Below are 24,443 nucleotides of genomic sequence, written 5' to 3'. Positions count from 1 at the left end.
CTCAAGTTTGATTCTGGCAAGGGTGTGGTATTTTTTTTTGCTAATAATTCATTTATCTCCTCCTATTTGTTAAAATACATGCAAATACATGTCTGAGGTTATATTACATAAAAATCAAAAGCATTCAGGATGGAACAGTTCAGTAAATCAATCAAACTTATTAGTAGTAGTTAAAAATCTTCTGAAAAACATGGATAGAGTAAGATGTTTCATGACATAATCATTAAATTGTTTTTAATCTCTTTGATATTTTACAGTTAAGTATCAAGATTTTATGATATAATCAGTTTTTAATTATGGATATTGTGTCCTTTGGGAGGTAATCAGTAGCGCTTTCCTCCAAAATGATATTATTAGCAAAAAACAAATTATTTTCTTTGACTTCGTTAGTTTTCCAAAAAAAAAATATATATATATATACAGAGTGCTCCAAAAGAAAGGAAATAATTTCTAACTGATTTTAGAGCTTGAAATTAGGAAAAAAGTTCATACAAACATATATTCGAAAATGATTTGTTATTGTGTTACGACTACCGATAAATTTCACGCAGATTTCAGTTCCCTAGTGAATGTGTTAATACTGAAATTTTTAATCTGATTAGAAATAAACCTAATTTTTTTTTTATATTTTTGACCTGATAAATCTGATAAAACAGTTCCCAGAACTGTACCTCTTGAGGTTTGGCATATCAAGCAGCTTGTATAAAACCAAAGACTGTTACGGAACACAAAACTGGAATTCAGTTGATGAAGATGGTGATAAAATCTAATTGATAGTAAAATCACACAAAAATGTTATAAACCAGTAGATTTTTTATTTTGTTTTGTGTATATTTTATATAATTTTTGTACATATGTGTTGTTTTCAAAAACAAGTCAAAATAAAGTTATTTGTTTTTCATCTACTTAACTCTAGGTACACTCAACATAATGTAGATAAATATAATATACATATCCTGCTTCAGTGTCATTTCATTTTGTCATCAGAATAATTACCCAGTAATATAAATAAAATATTTATAAAAACAGTTATTTATTTGTAATTTATGTGTATCTCACTTATGTCCAACTTCATTGGATAGCATTTCAAAAAGATTACACATTGTAATAATGTGATTAGATAAACAGTTCAATGTTTTTGTGAAACTTGGATGTTTTAATATTAAATTCATAAAGAAGAAGATTAAAAATATTGACTCGCTTTCAAAATAATTGAAATTTTTTTCTTGAATATGATTGTTGGAAAGCTATACTTTATACTTGGTATTGCACTTAGTTAACAGTACCCTTTTTGAAGTGACTAGGAAATCTGTTTATTATGTAGTTAAATAGTATTGTGATCTTTGTTTAATATGTTTCTTTTAAACAAATTTAATGTATAAATCTATTTGTAAAACTGATATTGTTTGAGCATACTGAGTTACAGATTATATGTGAAAAAATTTAATGTTGTGTTCAATACCTTTATATTTGTGTTCTTTTTCTATTGTGTTTCATAAGGGTTGATTATTATGTGTAGGTTCTTGGTATTTTCTGCAAACATACATCTGACCTCTACAGTGTTATAATCATATTACTACAGTTACTTCAGTTTAATTTATATATTCTTAGATCTGTATGTTCATCAATGTATGTTAGTTTATTGTACGATGTTGAGTAATTTTTTTGGAAATTTAAAAGTTATTTTGAAAACATCTTTGATAAAAATTTTGATTAATGTATTTGGACATAATTAAACAACTGAGTAGCATCACACAATACTACATTTGGATTAAATAATGTAATGGAATGGTGTCAAAAGAAATTTTCTAAATTGGATTGCCACAATGACAAAGGATATGTTCATATACAAAGAAATTTGATTATAAAACTATTCAGGGAGTGGTAGAAAACATGTTTGAATCACTTGTAATAAATACGGATAGTGGGATCGATAATTCATCTATTGATAATGAAAACAACATTGAATAAGAAGATGATTATAGTGATAACAGTGACTTATCTGAATTTGAATACATGGAAGAAACTACTGTAGAAATTGCTATGGTAAGTTTGACACATTATTAAATTAACAAAAATTGAAAAATTATGAAAAAAGGAAAAAACATTTTAATTTATACCATTTCTAATTCGAATTGGTAAATTTTCAAAAAATAATTTTAAAGCATTTATTAAGCTTTCAATAATTAGAATTTTATACCTTTATTAAAGTAGGCTACGTAAAATATTTAAAAAATAAAAAATGTAAATCATACTCCTCATTATTATTTCATAGACAATGAAATAATAATTCAATCTAATTATGTGCATTATAGCAGTTTTTATAATTAATGTTGAATTTTGCCTACATACTAACCGAATTCATACTCCAAAAGAACTGGATACTTTTGTAAACTGGTTGGAGTGATAATTTGATTTGTGTGAATTTGGTTGTGAGATAATTTTCTTACAACAATGTTATTTATTCATTTAGTTGAAAGTAATCAGATTCTTTAAGTTAAAAAAACAACTGTTACAATTGTGAGAAAATATCCCAAAATAAATTCCTCATTTGCTTTTAACCAAACTTTTTATCAATACTATCAGCTAATAAACTGATAAGTAATTTCAATATCATATTGACAATTTTATTATAATATTTCCTATTCAGTATTTTTAAAGCACAAATGTACACACACTGATAGCTTTCAATTGTTTGATTTTGCCCTACATAAGTTAATTCGAAACAAATTATGAACTTAGTTTTGCTTCTAAGGAAGTAATTATTACATTAATAATAGAATTGTTTGGAAAATATTATTAAGCTATAGGACATGAGCATACCAGTTAATCGTGAATTATATATCTATTGCTGTCCCTCTGCATGAGTGACAGTTAGCCAAGCAAACTGTTAATGTAACCCTCCCGCTTGAGTTCAAGGTCATTATAAACTTATAAACTAAACTGCATGAATGGTTTATAAATTAAAAATAGATGTTTAATTTGTAAAAAAAAAACTTACTTTTTAGTGGTTTTAATTGAAGAATTGTTAGCAAAGATAGTACTGACAAAAACTGTAACGGATTTTAATTGTGCATTTTCATTTTCTACATTGCTATAGTATTTTAAAATGTAAACTATTTTGTAGGTATAGAATTATCATGATCAGGCTATCTATCCTAATGTAGGTGGTATCTTTTACAATGTCCTTCATTCTCCCCTATTTCTCACTGAACAAGAGAAATTTTGATTGCAATCATTAACTTTTAGATCTTCTATAATCTTTACTCTTTCCTAACCTCTCTTTTTAGCACCTTCTATATACTTATTCTTTTAGCACTATAATAATTAATCCCTCTGCCCTCATGATATGTCTCAGTTTTCCTATTCTGAATTGTTGTAATTAAGCTTTTGTTCATGTTCATTCTCCTCATTATTGCTTCATTCTTCTGTCAGTCCATGATAATGTTTCACATCTTTTCAGAAATGCATTCCAAACTTAACACTTTGTAAGATGTTTCCTAAAATTTAACTTCACCTCACTACAGATTCATAAATACTGTTTCTTTATGTGTACAATTTGACTTGCTTGACATTTTTCCCGCCATCACCCCATTTGGTCGCCCTAAAGCATAAGACCAAATGTCTGTACCACAAACAGCTACTGAGCCTTGAAACAGTTTAGCAACCAGTGTCCTAAATAGCACCTAGAGCTTACCTAACAGCATGAGCAGATTAAGCGCGGTGCCATACACCACCGGCTTACATGTCCCAACCGTTCACTTGTTATATATTTACTAAAATGGGTAGGCACACCCCGTCAACTACTAAAAATATATATGACATCCATAAATTAAAATTTACTTTGTCAAGACAGCAATTCGCTGCCATGCTGTCCACCATATGAAAGTCCTTGAGCCCTAATTGGCTGGTGGTCAGCCATATATTTCAAGGTTAGCTTCCCACTGCAGTGCATTAGGAGTCTTTCCCTTAAGTAAACTACTGATGGTTGAACAAAGCAACCGCATCAAGGAACTTCCACATCGCCACATTGACTCAACGCTTGTGAGTGGCCAATTTTCCCCTTGACCTCTAAGTTCCAGGGTGGACTGATCTCTGGCTCCCCTCCACCTACACCCAAGAGCAGGGCAGTCAAATATCAGGTGTTCATTTGGCTGAACCTCCCCACAGATGCACAGCTCATCAGCTGCCAGGTGGAACCAAAAGAGATATTGGTTCAAATTAACATGGTTGGTAAGCACTTGGGCACCCGTTGCCCTTAAAAACGAACTCTATGCATACCATCCCCCCAGATTCCATATAAACTTGTACAGGAATCTTCCCTTAGTTGTGGTGTCCCATTCCAGCTGCCATGCTTCCATCACGAGGCTCTGCAGCCTCTTCCGCAGGCGGAAGATGGGCAACTGAATGAAATTTAGATCCGGTGCATTGTGTTCACAGTTCCGTTCCGGTACTGGCCCGGCCCGAAACTGCATCCCAAATACCTCGGCCTCCCGGCTTCTTCGCAATCTCCACATGGCTATCCGAACTTTCACCACTAAATCGATTAGGAAGATCTTTTCCAATATGATGGTAGCCTGGCAGCAGGTTGTTTTAAAAATACCAGTGCATATAATTAAGGCTCTGCGCTTGGGCACTCCTTAAATTTTGAACAAGTGCTCTATTCATATCCAACCTATATGCCCAAACGGGCGCCGCGTAAAAGATAATGTTTTCGAAGTCACCTCGGTACACCATGTAATTTGACGGCCAGACAACCCATAGTGTTTCCGAGCAATCCTCCCTTAGGAGGATTGCTCGGTGATGCACATACTTATATGTGCATCACTGAGACGGCGTCCGCCGCTATTTGCCTAATGTACGCATAGTTGCTAAACAGCAATCTCATCAAATAAAACGCCTAGGTACTTATGAACTCTCACTAGGCTGATTACACAGTCCTTATACTTAATGTGGGGGTTTCGACTGTACGATAATTTGTCTGCACCCTTGAGAGAATCTTAAACTTCGTCTTGGGCACAGAAATTTTGAATGTCCATCCAGCCCTTCACGGTCGACAAGGCCGCTTGCGCTCGATCTTCCAGCTGCGGTCGTGAATTACCACGAATTAAAAGGAGACAGTCATCGGCGAAAGCCTGGGCCGTGACCCCTTATGGAAATGTCAATCCCAGAAACCTGTCAAATACCAGATTCCACAGGAGGGAACCGTGCGGGCTTCCTTTGGTGACGGATTTTTCCACAGCTAGGTGTGCATCTTTAAACGGAGCTGTACGATTAGACAAATAGTCACGTAATACGGCCTGCAGGGCTACGGGAATATTGTAGAGGACAGAACTCCAACCCAAGGAAGGAAATGCTGCCTCTATGTCTAAAAAAATTGCCAAAACATATTTACAGTCTGCGATTTCCAACTCGGCAAGAGTATATAAGTTGCAGTCCTCAGTGCCAACCATACGTGAAGCCATACTGGCCTCGATTAGAAATGAGTTCATATCGATGCTTTCTGAGAGCCGTTCCACAACCAGCCTTTCAAGCAACTTGCTGATTACCGGCAAGAGGCTGATGGGCCGATAACTGCCGACATCACTATTACCCTTTCCTGGTTTTAAGAGCACGCTCACCAAAGCCACTTTCTAACAAGTCGGGAAGCAGCCCCAGCTAAGGCACCTCGTGAACAGCCTGCCAAGCGGCTCTCTTATGACAGGCAGCAGATGGTAGAATATATCCGGGTCAAGTTGGTCAATCCCCGGTGCCTTTTTCAATGTCATTCGAGAAACCATTGGGTGTATGTCTACAGGATCCACAGCCCGTACGCCAGGGAAAGGCGTAGCCCCCATCCTAACGCCGACCTCTGCTTCATCCTCCAGAGCACCTGGAAACAGAGTATCCAGGAACGCCTGCTAAGTCATCACAGATCTTAAAGTGTAGTCACGACCACCAAACCCGCATCGAACACTAGACAGCACGTGCAATGGCTTTGGCCGGTAACATGGTTTTGCGGGCTGCCAGAGGCTGCGCTGCAACTCGCGCATGGAGTCTTGCCATAACTTGAGTTTGGCTTCCTTGATGGATTACGGGCGTGCCGGTAGATCCGCAGACGCTGAGCGCGCACGTCATCAACGATAATCCTCGTTAGGGAACGACGCTGGTATCTTCTCCTAGCGGATCTAACTCTTGCGCGCAGCACGCTAAGGTCAGAGGACAATCACTTTTTCCCGCGTTTCCGCCAGCACTTAACAGACGGCTCCCCGGTAGCAGCAGCATGACGGTCATACCTCAGGGTCCTTCCATTGGCCGAGACCGCCGTAGGACCCTATCGCAGCCAGTCTTGATGGCCCGGCCGAAGTCTAGAAGGCGCCTAGGAAGTGTTCAACATCGGACAGTTATAAAGGTGTCATCAGCATTTGCCTCGGTGTCTACGGATGCGGTGCTGGTGATTACAGGTATGCCGTCAATTCAACAGTTAGTAAAGGATAGCATGATAAGGTATCAGGGGAAGCCTAAGGAGGAGCTCGAAGTGACTGTCGCCAGAGACTGGCAGGCCAGGTGGGATGCGTCCACTACGGGGAATGGACGCATCGCTTGAACCCACAGATCGAGCCGTGAGCCGGGAGGGAGCTGGGGTTCTGGCTCACCCAATTCCTGATCGGCCACGGCGCCTTCCACTTCTTCCTACATGGAAAAAGGAGAGCGACGATCTTCTGTGCCCATATTGCCAAGAACGTGACACTCCTGAACATTTAATTTTAGGTGCCCAAGGTGGGATAAAGAACATCGTCACTGTGTCGCAGTCACGGGACAAGTTAAGGTAGAGGACATAATTGACATGTTGAAAAGCCAGTATCACTTTGAAACAGTTGCAGGATTCGTGGCGGGGGTCCTGCAAACTAAAGTTCGAGAAGAGAGGAACTAACGGATGCTTCCAGGTGGATCTTCCAGAAAGTACCACAAAACAAAGTCCTCTGACTGAGGCCAGGCCACTGATGTTATACCAACAGTAGATAAAATGAAAACAGTGCAACTCAACAGTTGACAACTCAAAGACAACAAAGTGCCTGGGATTGATGGAGTAACAGCTGAAGTGCTAAAACCACGTGGCGATATCGTTTTCATCACATAGAGTCACTACTACAGCTAATGTGGTGTATGGAGCAATTCCTAGAGCATGAAAACAAGCAATTGTTATACCGATACTAAAGAAGGGTAACAGTCGTGAATGCAAAAACTACCGTGGTATAAACCTCCTATCAATAACTGGGAAAGTTTTTATGAGGATCATCCAAACACGACTACAGAAACATCGGGAGCAACTGTCTACAGAAGAACAGGCAGGCTTTCACCCAATTAGAGACTATTTCTATCGGATTTTCATTCTCAGACAAATGTTAAAGAGCAAATACGCCGCAAGAAGCAACAGTCATTGTATTCATAGATTTCAAGGCAGCATTTGACAGCATCCATTGGCCAGAACTATGGGAGCCAGTCAAGTCTGAACTTGTGACTGCCAAAATCATCTGACTACTTACAGATGATATGTGTATGCGGCTCTAGCAGTCCATGCATTACTCCAACAAAAGAAAATGTCATCATCCGTGGCAGGATTGGGCAGGCAACTGCTGCTTTCCAACCATTGGTCTGGGCCTATGGAGGAAACAAAATGTAACTTTGAAGACAAAGATCCGACTGATGGATACTCATATTACCAGTATTGTATATGGATCAGAAACATGGACACTATTGCAAGAAGACCGAAACAAATAGGAAATGTTCTAAATGTGGTGCCTACAGCAAATACTAGGTGTATCACTGTGTGATCGTCTGTGTAATCACACACTCAGATAGAATGGAAAACCTACAATTGAACTCAAAATACAAAAGCGCAAGCTGCAATGGTTTGGGCACGTACGCCGAATGCCGACTTCCATACAGTCATCTTTGAAGACAAGAATCTGCACATGGAAGATCCAACGAACTGCACCAAAGAAAACATGGGTCAAGCAAACTGACGACGACCTAAAATATCAGAAGCAAAATGAAGCTACCGTCCACAATGCTAGTTTTCCAGTGGCACCCAAAACAACGTACTGGCTCTGAGCCCACCCTCGCCATACATTCGTAAAGGGATTGAGGAAGAAGAACAACAAGATAACAATTTATGCGTTGTTGAATAATTAAACATTTTTTTACATATTAAATTTCTACCGCTTTTTTTTTTGATGGGAGAAAGAGAAAATGAATTTGAGAATACATTATTCGAAATAATAATACTATTCTACATTTACATGACAAAAACTTTTGAAAAATACATGAATGAATTTCTATTAAATTTTATACAATTTCTACACTGATACACTGTTGCTGGTATTAAAAAATCCAATAATGATAAGGAAGAAAGAGATAGGTAGGGTAGAAGAAAGAATTAAATAAGTATAATATTATTTTTTTAGAACATTACATATAAAAGGTGAAATTCAAATATTTTATATTTTTTATTTGAGAAAACTTAACACTGTTGATTTATTGTTCTGATCGTTACATTTTTTAAGAGTACACATATCTGCATAAATGTATGAAATTAGGGCAAATATTGCCATTATTGCCAGAAATATGAGTTGATGATGCAAGTTAAAGAAGCTTGGCAGAAAAAAACCAAGAGCAACAAAGACAGCCTGAAAAAAAAATAGAAACTACATTATCATTGTTATACTGTTATTATTATTACTTCGTGGCTTATCACCAGTTTTTAGAGCTTCAACTGAATTGTGGCAAGGCTCAAAGCAATTTAATTGTATTTATAACAGTATGGTATAATGAAGACATGAGGCAATAACTATCAAAATAAGACAACACTTGAGCTTTACGTTTCCTGTTACACAAGCCTGCAGAATTTGGGTTATGTAATGTTTTTAACTTTTGACAATTGATTCCTGTGTATTTTTTAGCCCTGAATCCAAAAATAATCTTAATTTTTTTCTACCACATCAAGATTTTTCAAAATTTGTGTTGAAAACTTGTGAAAATGTAATAGGAGGATTTTTTTTTCAAGGTCCGATCGGTCAGGAAATTAAAACCACAATGAAAATAAAACATTTTTTATTTGTAACAAGTACTTACGTAGTTACGCTATTTCTCTACATAGTCACCACTCCGATTTAGACATTTGTCGTAGCGTGGTACCAACTTTCCAATACCCTCGTCATAGAACGGAGCCGCCTGTGTTTTCAGCCATGTTTCTACGCTGGTCTGGAGCAAGATGTCTGTGCCAAAATGTTGTTCTCCTAGCCAGCGTTTCATGTGAGTAAAGAGGTGAAAATCGGATGGAGCCAAGTCCGGGCTGTATGGTGGGTGATCAAACTCTTCCCAACGAAAACGCTGCAGGAGCTTCCTTGTTACAGCTGCAGTGTGCGGCCGAGCATTGTCTTGGAGAAAGACAATGCCTGATGACAACATTCCTCTCCGCTTATTCTGAATTGGCCTTCGCAGACCTTGAAGAGTCACGTAGTATGTGGCTGCAGTGATGGTCGTGCCACGTTCCATGAATTCCACAAAGAGAACTCCATTTCAGTCCCAGAACACAGAAGCCATACGCTTTCTGTTGGAGAAGGTTCGCTTAAACTTCTTTGGTTTACTGGGAGAATGAGAATGTATCCGCTGTTTGGATTGTTCTTTTGTTTCTTCAGTTTCAAAATGGATCCGTGTCTTGTCCCCTGTGACAATTTTGTTCAAAAAATCTTCTCCTTCATCGTGGTAGCGCTGGAGAAACGTTAAGGAGGCGTCCATTCTCATTGTTTTGTGATGGTCGAACAACATTTTGGGAACCCATCTCGCACACAGTTTGCAGTACTGAAGTCTCTCACTCACAATGGTGTAGAGAGCTGACCTTGAAATTTCAGGAAACGAATCACTCAATACAGAAATTGTGAACCGACGATTTTCTCGAATTGCCTCATCCATTCGCTGAACGAGATCATCGGTTGACACTTGCTTCCTTCCCTGACCGCCTGCATCATGAACATCTGTACATCCTGCTTTAAAGTTCCTGCACCATTGTCGCACTTTACTGTCACCCATTGTAGTTTCACCGTACATATTACTTATTCGTCGATGAATTTCAGCCGCATTACACCCCTCAGCCTGAAGAAATCTAATTATTGCATGCACTTCACACTTGGCGGAAGATGCTATTGTTGTAGACATGTTTACGTGCTAGCTGCGTGTTCAGAACTAAACGAAGTGACGCGGCGTGATTGAAGGCCATACTGGGGACGCTGCGCAATACATATGCGCAAAGGTTCATCCGATTTTTGCGCAATTTCACGACCGATCGGACCTTGAAAAAAAAATAACCCTCATACTATAAAATAGACATAAGACCAATTTTTTTTACAATAAATTATATATATAATATATTTACATTTTTGGGTTACACTATGCATTCTTACAGCTAAACAGTTCAGTGGTCTGAAGAGGATGGCGGGGAGGATTGGGTTGAAGATGAAAAGGCGGTGGGTGAGCTTGGCTGACAGGTTGTGACAAAACTTAACATGATGTAACATGTTTATTGGCAGCTATCCAACTCATGCACCCATGCAATTATTATTAATGCTGTTTCAACCATCAATGTGCATAAATTGAGCTCTTTTCTGATTTTCATGGATAAAATGCATTTTTATCAGTGGAAAATATATTTTCAGCCCATAAAGCAAACTTTCTGTTTTCAAAATGGCTTCAAGAGGCTGCAAAAATTCTGCAAATTCTTTTTGTTACATTTGTGGTGAGTTGATGGTGTTAAGGCAAAAAAAGAAATACAACAAGTTTCATTCGACAAGTGTATGTCAGGTATTTCATACTGAAAATAGGAGATCAAGACAAAACTTGGACACCCTACTACGTTTGTTACATATGTGTTGAAGGTCTTACATGGTAGTCAAAGGGTGAACAAGAAGCATTCAAATTTGGAGTTCCAGTGGTGTGGCGAGCGTCATGAAATCAATGATTGTTACTTTTGTTCGACTGGTGTTCATGGTTTCAATTTGAAGAATAAAAAAAGAATCGCATATCCAAATATGCCTCCTGCTTTACACCTGATTCCTCATGCTCCAAACATACCAGTGCCAATTCCACCAGAAAATTTACCTTCAATAGACAGTTGCACAGGTGATTTAAATGAAGATAACATTGAGGAATATGAACCCAGAGATAGCTGTGCACCAGGCTTTATTCACAGTCTGAACTAAACAAAAGTCACAGTCACAGTCACAGTCAAACCAAATGAGGTTTGAGAGTTACATCTGACCAAAGAAAATTCAGAATTGCTTGGTTAGAGGCTTAAAGAGAAGAGCCTGCTAGCAGCTGGCACCTCATTTTCCTGTTTCGGGTATAGAGAAAAGGATTTTCTTCTACATTTTTTCAGAAGGAGAACTGGTCTTCTACACTGATGTACATGAACTTTTATCTCGATTTAACATTTCGTACAAAAGTACTGATTGGAGACTATTTATAGGTTCGTCCAAAAGAAGCCTCAATGTTGTACTTCTTCACAATTGGAGTACGTATCTGTCAATACCTGTTGAACATTCTGTCCATTTAAAAGAAGAATACAATAATCTGGAATCCGTTCTTGATAAAACAAATTATGGCAATCATAAATGGATTACATGTGGCAATCTCAAAATAATATCGATGCTCCTACGACAGCAAGGAGGATAAACAAAGTTTCCTTGTTTTTTGTGTAAATGGGATAGCAGAGACAAAGAAAATCATTGAATAAGGACAGACTGGCCAAAAAGCGCTTCATTTAAACCTGCAACCAAAAAGCTCTCATAGATCCAAATAAAGTTTTCCTTCCACCTCTGCATATAAAGTTAGGCTTGATGATGCAATTTGTCAAGGCCTTACCGAAAGAAGGTAAATGTTTTACATACATTTGTGACAAATTTCCAGTTTTATCAACTGCCAGACTAAAGGAGGATGTCATTAGAAAGATTCTTAGAGATTGTAATTTTGAGAGGCAAGTGGAAGTGGCAGAAAAAGAAGCCTGGGGGCCTTTAAAGATGGAGTAACCAAGCTTCTAGGCAATAAGAAGGATCCGAACTTCAAATCAATCGTTGAGGACATGCTGCAGAAGTACAAAAATGTAGGCTGTTTTGTGAGCTTGAAGGTTCACTTCCTAAATTCACATGTGGTTTATTTTCTGAAAATCTGGGTGCCATTAGAGAAGAGACGGGTGAGAGATTTCATCAGGACATGAAAGAAATGGAAAGAAGGTATAAAGAAAAATGGACTACCATGATGATGGCAGACTATTGCTTGATGTTACACCAAGATGAACCCTATAGAGAATATAGAAGGTAAAGCGTGAAGCAGAGTAAGTATGTAAGTACTTTACATACTTCATCATTATGGGTGGGTGAAGATGGGGAAGTGATTTCCAAAGGAATGGCATACCTCATAAAAATTAAATAAATAAAAATAATTTAATTTAAAAATGTAATACATTAGAAATTAGGCTTATTTTTTGGCAATCTTCATCAGAAATTAAGGGATCAATGCCCCCCCCCCCGCCTTTCTCTTCAGACCACGCAACTGTTTAGCTAAACGAATGCATAATATAAGCCAAAAAAGTGAATATATTACATTAATATATTATAAAAAAAGTTTTGTATCTATTTTATTGTATAACATTTTTGCAATTTTTCAACTTTTTACTAATTTTGAAATTTATAAAAAATCCTGACAAGATGGAAAAAATGAAGGTTAGTTTTGGATTCAGTGCTAAAAAATACATAAGAATCAATTATCAAAAAGTAAAAAATGACAACAATTGCAGGCTTATGCTACTGGCAAGCTGTCAGCATTAGGTGGTATACATTTCCATACCAATTTAGTTTTGCAAAAGGACAGCCATCTTCATTGGCAGGAATAAACATGGTGGAACATCATGAGAGTTTAATGTTTTGCCCAATAATTGTGAAATTTCACACTCAGTAGAATGGGAACAATACATATCTCTTTCTGATTTCTTCTTCACTTGAACTACAAAATCTATATACTTCATGACATTTTCACCGTATTTTCTTCTCAAGTTGTTTGCCAGTGGAATAGTTGCATTTATAAGCCAGCAGATCTATTTCTGTTTCACTGCCACTCCAGTTATGTACATCTGTTTTGTTCCACTGACTGGTCTAAGAGAACAGTATAGTCGTAATAGATACAGTACCTAAAGCTTTTAAGAATAGATATAAAGTTATATAGTGGAATTATGGGACAGAATTTTTGGGTCCAGAGGTGTTCAGTGAGTGATGTAGTATTTTTTTCTATTTGACAATTTTTATTCTATCTTGGGGTGCCAGAACCTGATAACTACTAATTAAGCCCTCAATGGATTCATTGGTCTTGCCACCCAGACAGCACAGATCTGAAGCAGCCACAGGATCTTACACAATGTCAAAAAAATATTTTTTATTGGAAATATTTATTCCAAAAATATACTCTAAATAAACACCATGTTTTATGGTTACATAATTTACCTTTGAAAAGTTATACAGAGCACATGACTGCGCAGCCTCATTAGGAAATAATACAGCAATTATTGAAAAATTTTGGGTATTCAAGCATCCATCACCAATACCAAGTAGTACACTGCAGAATATAGCTATAAATATACTGAAACAGACATTTAAGTGATTACATTTTCACAGGTAGTACGATTACATTTTATTATTTATTGAAATCATAATTTTATGAAGAAATAAATAAACCTTAGATTACATCATTGATCTGCTCCTCATTTGTTTCTTAGTATTTATACTTGCATGCTTTTCAAAACTTTTTTCATGGTTGATGTTACAGAATAGAAAATAAAAACAAACTGGAAAACAAGTTTACCTCAATATTTATTAATAATGACTGTTTAACAATCAAAATGGCCATCTAGTTTTGAATTAAATTTTCATAAAATATTTGGCATAAACGTGTTTTTTAATTTAATTCCATAAATTTTAAGTTCTTTATTTGTGTATAAAAAAAAATGCATTTCACAAATTTATATACAAATAAATCTTTTTCATTAGCGTTTGTGTAATACAGTATAATATATATATATATATATAATAGAAAACTTACTTGCTCTTTATTATTGCAGAGTCTGTAGTATTTCCAAAAACAGCAGATGGAGGAATGTTAATATAAATGAGTGCAAAAGAGATGAACTGAGCCACTATACCTGTTGTTAAAACTATTCTTCGCCCCCATCGAAGTTTGCTTAATTTTTTCCCTTGCAGAATTTGCCAGCAACTACCTTAAAAATTGAGTTAATGTTCAAATTATAAATCTTTATTCTATTTTGCTTGTAATTTTTATAACTTTAATAAGAAAAAACTTTGAAGATGATTATCATACAAAAAAAATACATTTTTATTTATGAGCAAAATGGTATTTTGTTGAATGAATTGAACCCTTAAGTAATTTGTTTATAGTTAGGTCATAATAATTTACTTATTTATTTTTCTGTAATTTAGATGTTAACCTGCATTTATCAATAACACTGAACTTAGAAGTTATAAAATTTAAGATTTTTATGAGAACTATTGAAAAAGTAACTCATGATCTGGCTGTTTAAAAGAAACCAGCTGCCATAGCAATACAGTATACACAGTAATTGATAAACTTAACTGCATGCACATCTGTCATTTATTCTACTGCAGTGCTATGAAGCAGTGGTTGAAGAAATACGGAATTTACATTGTTGCTTCTGTTTACTATGAAGTTCATGGTGTGAACAAATTTTTTTACAAATATTAGCACTCAGCACCAGTGAAATCCATTTACAATCTTATTTTATCTACAATTATATTGTTGTGAATGACAGTGACAGCACATTTTTTCAACACAACTGTCACACAAATTGTGTTGAAATAATGTGTAAGTGCACATAAATGTGTACAGTTAACACACACAGTTAACACTCAATCATAAGTGATGAACTGAAAAGTCAAACAAGTAATATGTAAAATATGGTTTTCTAATTTTTAAACTTTAAAATAAATATCTACAACTTTTGTGGATGATTATTCGGAACATGTTGGACAGGTACAGTTTCGCATAAGTTCTACCCATAAAGAATAAACAAACAAACATTCAAAAAAAAGAGCTGCTCCTTCAGTTTCATATAGCACTACAATACAGTACTACAAAAGGGATAGATATAAGTATTTCAATAAAATTTTAATTGAGAAGACGAGGTTTAATATTTGTGAATGTAGAATCCAAGGAATACACACATAATACATGGCTACACTGATTCACAGTATAAGCAAAAAAAATTCATATAGCCACTATTAAAACAAAAATGTTGACTTTGGATTTATGTATTAGAGACTTTATTTGAAAGGTTCATTTTCACCCCTCCCTTCAGCATTGAGTAATTAGTTTCTCTTCACCAACAAGATGAAGATTTGGCTGGCAACCAAGTGCTTCAAAACCAATCAGAAATTCTTGGGTGGAGTTATTTACCCTATCCAAACTGCTGAGTTGCCTGCTAGGCAACATTCATTTAGTGCATCTTCATTTGGTGAAGATACTCAGCTCTGTAGGGAGATAATTGAAAATCTCATTTGAACCATTCAAAGTAACTTAAATTGGCATACAAAAACACTTAGTTTTTTATTAGCAATCCATACCATTTGTTCTAATGAGCTGAATATATGCCTAAATTTGCAAGTTTGTGGAGAAGTAGTGGGTAATTTATACTACCTTTTGCATAAAATATTTGCTTCTCATTTCATTTTTTTTTTAGCAAAAGAAAATAAGAATTTGCTTCTGAAACAGCTCTAATAAACAAAAAGTGATTAGAATGTATTGTTTAGAGATGTTAAAATTCCTATTAAATACTTTATATAATTGCATAACAAGATTAAATAGCATCCCTAAGTTGCAAATAAAAAATAGAATTAATATGTCACAACACATAGGCTCTGCATTAGATGGCTTATAAGAAAAACAAGAAAGTGAGGAGGTATTACCCATTTCTTAAACATAAACATGTTTCATAAACATAACTATTGGTAGTAAAATATTGTACTTTAAAATATTGTGCTACCAGATTTTATGACGTATTCATTACAAGAATCTATTTACATTTTGACCAATGACAACAGATATAACTATTAGTAATCTGAACAAATATACAATTAATATAATCCACCTTAACAGCACATTAATGTGTACTCTAGATCTTTCAGCTTACTTGGTAGCCATCATCAGGAGTTAAAATTAATACATTTAAAGTCAAAAGTTTGAAAAATCATAGTTAAAATTTAAAAACAGTCATCACTGTCCTGGTCCTGCTAGTATTATAGTAGTATACTAGTAGGACTGGGATAGTCATGACTGTCCCAATCCTACTTAATTTTAACTCCTGATAATGGCTTCCAAGTAAGCCAAAAGATCTAAAGTACATATCAACATATGCTGGTAGGGTGGATTATATTAATTGTTAATTTATTCATTTAATATATCAGCAGTACCATGATTGAGAAATTAATTATTAGTAATCTAATTAGAATATCTGTTTTCTTCATAACTACTTCCAATGTCTGTATGACATATCTTTAGAAGATGGTTTATTGTGATAAGAGAATTGAGCAACTTCTCGCAGGATAAAATGTTTTCAACTTAGTGGTTGTAAATAGGCAAAACAAACAAAACTCTCATCAATATGTTAATTCAGTACTGTAATTCTGTACTATAAATTACATATATCTAAATTACAATATATATATATATATTGTAATCATATATATTGTATCATCTAAATGATAAGCAATAACAAATGTTGTACTTATTATGTTATGCTTCTTGGTTTACAAATATTCAGTTTTCATTCTAAACTTAATCTTACTGTCATTTTCAGTCCATCAGAACACAGTTTGCATGCTATATGATTATGTAAAACATTACAAAATGAGATATAACTATTAAATTTTGTCTTGAATATTTTTATATTCTCCAAGGAACATTTTTTTTTAATTTCCTTTCACATAGTCAATAAAGTTAAACAATTTAAAACTAAGCGAAAGTGTCACAGCAAAATCCGCAATCTCTAACTTCTGCATTTTTCATAACTTTACACCAGCTGTTTCTTTAAAAACAAATCTCATTATTGATTAAATATTTTTCTTTTACAAAACATACTGATGTCATTAAAATATTGTACTACCAGATTGTATGACATATTCATTACAAGAATCTATTTGCATTTTGACCAATGATATACAACAGATTAAAACATAATAACCAGTCATGATGATTATTGTTCTGAACAACATCAGGTGTCAATCCAACCAATCAAGTCTTCTATCACTGCATATGGGCAATTATTAAAGAACATATCTGCAAAATCAAGCAAATATGCTTTAAATTTAAAAGTGCTTTCAACCCTGATAATTTCATGTCAAGACCCTCAATGCAGACAGAAGCTTGGCTGCTTCCCCATCAGTAATGTTTTCCACTTCCTAGTAGGTCAAAACAGTTATTTTCAGAATCACCTAAAGGTTTAAACCAGTCATTTTCGATAGGCTTCCAACTCCGGTTGCATAATGGCAAGATAAACTGATTCTATTAAAATTCACTTTCTGGTTAAAACTTTTGGGTTGGATTAGATATTTGGGTATTTTTAGCTTCCAAAAAAGTAACTTTAAAATTAATTTTAAAGTAAGTCAAATGTGCATTGTTATCAAATAAATTACATTTAATAAAACTGAAAGCTTGCATAAAGCACGAAATGTGAAGCCATTTGATATTCTCGTTTAAGTAATCACATTGTTGTTCCACAGATAGTGATTTTTATTCACCAAAGTATTTTTTGTATTTTTCTGAACATATTTAAGTGTTGTTTCATTTTGCCGACACCCTCAAATACTCTTCTTAGTATACTTGGTTATTAGAATTCCATTTTAATTTTATAAAAGTAAACACAAACATTACATAAAATATTAATATATTCTACCTATCACTTGTCCTAAACCAAGAAAGACACCAGATAATGGAACAAGTTGTTTTGATCTACTCCCAAATTGAAGAGTAAATCCAATGCTTGGACTATAAATACCACTACAAAATGCTTGATGTAAACCTGCAAATAAGCATAAAAATTCTGATTTATTTTCTTTTGATATTTTATTAAACACTTAAAAATTACCACTTTGATAAGATAAAGAAACTGAGTATGTTAATAGCCTAATTTAAATATGACATGTTACAATATTATTAATTTAACAAATTGATACGAGAAATAAATGTGCAAACCAACTAATTTTTAATTAATTTCTTGAAAATTTGGAATTCCCCTAGTTTCCAGTTCTACTCTATTATCTAAAAAGAAATTCTTGATCAAAAATAAAAAAGTACCAGCAAAGGATTTTTTAATTTTTATTTGTTCAACCATTTTTATAGTACTTTCCAAAATGAATCTCCATCAAATAAATCACAAAAAGACTGCTTTGCAAGAGAATGGGTACAATTCGCTGTGTGAAAGTTTATAAAAAAAATCTGATTAAAATAAAAGGAATTCGCTTTGCTTTCTTTGATTTCAGTTTTTGAAATTTTTTCCTGAAAATGGGTTATTAGAAAGAAAATTATAAGTAACTGTTTTACCTTGCGATGTAGAAAGAACCAAATTTAAAATTTTAAAAAGGTATCAGTTTTATTGATTCAAACAAGTTAAAAATTATAATTTTGAGAAATCTGTTTACATGTACGATCTTTGTACATGTAAACAGAATTGAATTAAAAAAAGGATGTTTTCTACAAACTTGTTCCATACCTTTTCACTGGTGAAAATATACACCAGTGTCAACATTTTTCAATAACACAAAATAAAATAAACAAGCTTTCAGATGGTGATGACTATAAATGATGATGATGATGGTGTCTTTTTGAATAAAATTAGTTATGTTGTACCCACTAACCACATATCTCAAACACACCCACATTAAAATTAATATAAATAAAGAGTAAAAATAAAACACTTGTTACAGAAATAAAAGAAATAAATTTCCTGGCCACTTCAACAAAGTGTACTATTAATAACAGTACTATGTGCAATACCAATTTCAAAAGGTATCTTTCCATCAAGGATATTAAGGAAAACCCTTTCACTTATTTTGAAAGTGATTCATCATTTTTAATTTCCTTTTTTATGAATTTAATATTAAAACATTCAAATTTCACCAAAAGAGTTAGCTGTATCTAATCATGTTATTACAATGTGTAATCATATTTAAATTCTATATAATGAAATTTGATATAAATGAGAATTTTTTTAATGTAAAACCTTTTCAAAATTAATAATTTTGAAAATTGAAAAAATAAGCAGTTTTGTACAATTCATTTATTTTTATAAAAAAATACATTTTGTAAATGTTCATCATATTAATAAAATAGTCGATTTTACTGAATTTAAAATTTATTTTCCTTCTCAATATGTTATCAAGGATTAAAATATGGTTTTGAATTTATTTTTATTTTTCACAATGTTATTAGATGAATTCCTTTCTACTTTTGCACAATTCAGACAGGTGTAAGATTAAATTTAACATTTATTTTAATCAATTGGAGGAATATTTTTATAATTAATAAGTAATCACCTGTATAACAAAATGTTACAGCCAGTATCATCATCTCTTTGGTTTTGAACACTTTCCATGTAGTTTTAAGTTCTTTTAGTGGATTTACTTTTTGTAATTTTTTATCTTCTGTTTCATTTTTTTCTGCTGGAGGTACAAGTATAAATAATAATGTAGCAACTCCTGCTATTATTGTGAGTGTAAAGATAATTAAATGCCTACTTCCTCGATCCAAATACTCCTTACCTTCTAATATATAAAATGAATATAAATTACCTATAATTGACCTACAACACATAAATTACAAATAAATATCTGTTTTTATAAATATTTTATTTATATTACTGGGTAATTACTCTGATGACAAAATGATGTGTACACTAAAGCAGGATATGTATGCTACATTTATTTACATAATGTTGTCTACCTAGAGTTAAGTAGATTGGAAAAGAACAATTTTATTTTGACTTCTTTTTGAAAACAACACATATGCACAAACATTATATAAAACATATACAAATCAATAAAATCAATTAAATAAGTTATTTACCAATTAAAAATCTACTGGTTTATATCATTTTTGTATGATTTTACTATCATTTAGATTTATCACCATCTGCATTGGCTGAATTCTATTTTAGTGTTCCATAATAGTAGTGTTTGGTATTATGCAAGCTGTTTGATATTCCAAACTTCCAAAGGTACAGTTCTGGTAACTGTTTAATCTGATTTATCATGCCAAAAAAACAAACAAACCATCAGGTTTATCCTCATATGACACATTAAAAATTTCAATATTACCATATTGGGGGAACTGAAATCCAGGTGAAATATATCACTAGTCATAACACGATAACAAAGCGTTTTCGGATATATGTTTTTGTATGAAAATTTTTTCTCATTTCAATCTCTCTCTCTCTCTGTGTGTGTGTGTGTGTGTGTGTGTGTGTGTGTGTGTGTGTGTGTGTGTGTGTGTGTGTGTGTGTGTGTGTGTGTGTATCTTAGCAAAAACAATTACTTTGTTATTGTATTTTTTCATATTCCCCTCTCTGTACTAATATCTCAAAGACAAAAGTATAAAAACTGTTTACCACCAAGAGTACAGAATTCAATAATGCTTCTTACCTATACTTATATTTTTATAATAAGGCTTTAGAGGTTTTCCGTCATCATCATCAGTTAAACGTTTTCATACTGATCACACATTAATTCAAACCATTAAAATTAAAACATATAAAAGTATGTAGTCATACATATTAAAAAATATAAAATTAAAAATTTTTTTATTATGTGACGTGATACCACACGTATTGTACTCTTGTTGGTAAACGGTTTTTTCTCTTGTCTTTGACATATATATATATATATATAATGATATATATGATTGGAGGACTAACAAAGTCAAGGGAAATATTTATTTTTTTGCTGATAATACAGCTATCATTTTGGAGGAAAGTACTACTGATTGCCTCTCAAAGACACAATATCCATAACCAGAAACTGATATTATTATTTTTTGATACTACTAAAAAACCAGTTTGATAGTAAAATATCAAACCAGATTAAAACATTTTATCAAAGATATATGAAAACAATGTAATGATTCAGTCATGAAACATTTCAACTCTATCCATGTTTTTTCAGAAGATATTTAACTACTAACCATGAATAAGTTTGAATGATTTATTGGACTGTTCCATCCTGAATGTTTTTGATCTTGTTTTCACTTATTAAATGATGATTATTTTACTGAATTATTGATAATTTGTATTCTTGTTAAGACTGAACAAAGATATTATTTGTGTTTTTGAATAAAATTAGTTATGTTGCACCCACTAACCACATTTCTCCAAATGATTTTCCTGATGTATGAAACCTACATTATATTTTCATGTTTTGTACTTTTCTAATAGATTATGAAGCGTAAAATGAATGAAGTAAATCTATATACTTTTTTTTATGTAATATGATTTCAGACATGTATTTGCATGTATTTTAACAAATAGGAAGAGATAAATGAAATATTAGCTAAAAAAAAATACCAGACCCTTGCCAGAATCAAAATTGACATATGGTCTAAAAACCCAGCATAATTAACTACTCTCTATTTGGCTGTTATTATAATATATATACTATTTTTAATAAACCACTAATGTCAATGGACCTTAGTAAACAATAAAAAACATACAGTTAAAGCAACAATAGTTGATAGAATAGATAGATAATTAAACAACAAATCTTAACAAGAAAAATAATTATAAGTTGCAGGTAACTTCATACACAAACCAAGTAACACAACAGTGATAGTTCTGTTAGCAGGCTGGGTACAGTGGTAATACTGGCAAAGACTTCTTTAATAATATATTGATACAAATCAAACCCAAAAATTTGTAATTATTGCCATTTTGTTTAATTCACACATTTATTTAACCAACAAGAAAAACAAAATGTCTTTAAAGGCCTTAGGGACCTAGGAGTAAAATATTTATTTGTTCACTTTTTTAAGTGTAAATTAATTGAGCAAATCAATAAATCAACCATTAATTGTAGTATTCTATTTAACATTTTGGTATTTTCATTGTTATTTTATTTAAGACAACAGAAATAAAACAGATAGTGGAACTTAATATTTTTCATAGAATCTGTTGAATTTCTTATGGACACTGTTTACTCCAGGAGAATAAAAGGCATCATTGTGACATACTGCTTATGATAGGACATTCAACATAAACTGCAATACTTTGAGTATCTCCTGGGTGTCCTGAATATACATAAAAAAAATTTCAGATGTCTAGTAATGTTGTGCTATGTGGTGTACCTTACCTACCACACTTCATTTTTTCAATACAATTTTCCTATTTTTATGTTGATTTCAAAGTTACTCATAAAATAAATAAATTATTATTTCAAATTCTTAAGGTATAAAATAGTTCATTTTTTCACTTACGATGAGCAGTAAAATGCCCAAAATATTCCAACATTTCGACTAGTCACTTCAGGTGGTGAATTTGATACAAGATATTTTCCTTCTGCAGTCCATAGTAAAGAAGCTGCAATTCCTCCTGAACTTGTGGTTAAATATATTGCCCATGCGTTCTCAACAAGAACTGATGAAATAAATAATCTATTAAAAAATAATCATTTTTATAAATGTGGCTGTTAATAAAATATTCAGATAACTTAATCATTAATGTGTATTTTAAGTTGAAAGTTCTGTAAATTGAATTAGTATAAAAGTGCTAGTAGTTATTGTCATTTGCAAGTCATAATCAAGGAAACATTGCATTATAAATAAACTGCTTTCATTACAGGTGATGTAGTCCATATGAAATTTAAGTTAAATTTCAAAAAATTTGTTAGAAAGCTGGCATAAAACAATAAAATGATTTATATAAGTAAGGCAACAAATAACAAATAATATTTAAATGTTCATGTAATGTATTCATATAAAACATATGCTTATTTGAATATTATGTGTAACTGAGGAAGAAATATTTTAGATGACTTAAAAAAAGGTGTGTAACAGTTTTTTTGTACATATGATTTTTACGGTAATACACTTGCTTTAATCTGACATCGCTTACCATCGGCAGTTTTCCTTTTATTAAATCATATAATATTTCATGAGGTAGTTATAAAGAGAATGAGCAACATGCTTTATAAAGGTCTTATCTGAGTGCTAGTTACTACATCTGCCATTTTTTTTCAGCATTTTTTTTGGGGGATAGAGGTGGAAATGCATTTATGCACAAAGTGTCAGACTCCTGCTAGTGGTCTAACTAACCGCCATCAACAGACTAACGACTATGCCCCTTTGGAGTATTCTTACGCATCTCGGGATCTCCCGAAGGCATAACTTCAAGGTGTGTAGGCCCCTTACGAGATCACTCGTACCAACACATCTCGAATGCTCCAGACCAACATAATACACTTATAACCTGTTGTGAAACATAATGAAGGCGATAGGCATGACACGACATCCAGCCAGCAAGGCGTACAACGATCTTACACCATTAACCTAGACGCATAGGCGAACACCATTAACGCGACAGGCGAATACCTCGTGAAAATAAGGCAAACAACATTCTTATAACCTAGTTATCATATTTCTTACGCAAAAACCCGGAATAATACACTACTCACAAACACGAAGAACGTGGCGATCATGCCACGAAAATATGTCAACAAGATAAAAACCATTCTTACAAGCTAAATGTATTACCTCAAAGGAAATAAAGCACGAGTCCTCACCGTTACAATATACACCTAACCTAAACAATTAATCTAATCTAACACCTACTAATATAATATACCTAGCAAGATAAATTAACACAAATCATATAAAATCCAATGATCAGTACACTAATCAAATAGAATCACTAACCTAACGATACATCGGTGAGAACACATAATTCGTATTTGATAATAGGGTTATAACGCATATAATCATATAGTCAAGTAAAATAATAACATGAAAAAATCACGTCTGAATAATCAAATAATCTTATTCCTTTAAAGGAAATAAAATGCTACTCGTAAAACGCCACGAACGAGCCATGTAAAATGACAACAAAGCAATGACGATTTTTCAATTAAGATAATTCTATATAATTTTTTTTCTTCCATTTTATTTATTTATTTTATTTTTTATTTTTATGTATGTAAAACCCACAATGAGAATCCACGACTCCTCGCCTTCATATTATTAACCCTACCCTTAACATATACCTAACCTAATAATGATAATATAATCCTAATAAAACGGAACGTCCATCCAACAAAACACACAAAACATCGATAAATTCACTTAAGCGTGTA

At 33.3% G+C, this 24,443-nt stretch overlaps 1 protein-coding gene across 4 annotated transcripts in view; it reads right to left on the bottom strand.

The window, feature by feature from the left end:
• The window catches only part of LOC142320223 (UNC93-like protein MFSD11), a 136,293-nt gene that overhangs the window by 96,297 nt on the left and 15,553 nt on the right, over positions 1-24,443 (bottom strand). For 2 of the 4 annotated variants that reach the window (XM_075357919.1, XM_075357920.1), the window contains 6 exons: positions 22,573-22,749; positions 19,647-19,912; positions 18,008-18,133; positions 14,125-14,299; positions 13,530-13,665; positions 8,509-8,669 (listed from right to left, as the gene is read on the bottom strand). In XM_075357919.1, coding sequence (XP_075214034.1) covers positions 8,509-8,669; positions 13,530-13,665; positions 14,125-14,299; positions 18,008-18,133; positions 19,647-19,912; positions 22,573-22,749 — 1,041 coding nt within the window. Of the gene's footprint in view, positions 1-8,508; positions 8,670-13,529; positions 13,666-14,124; positions 14,300-18,007; positions 18,134-19,646; positions 19,913-22,572; positions 22,750-24,009; positions 24,314-24,443 lie in introns of those variants that run through there. The other 2 variants (XM_075357921.1, XR_012755317.1) reach the window with 2 other exon arrangements.

This window comes from Lycorma delicatula, chromosome 2 (assembly GCF_047948215.1).
Source record: "Lycorma delicatula isolate Av1 chromosome 2, ASM4794821v1, whole genome shotgun sequence".
Lineage (NCBI taxonomy): Eukaryota > Metazoa > Arthropoda > Insecta > Hemiptera > Fulgoridae > Lycorma > Lycorma delicatula.
This window is presented reverse-complemented; position numbering and strand designations above follow the sequence as displayed.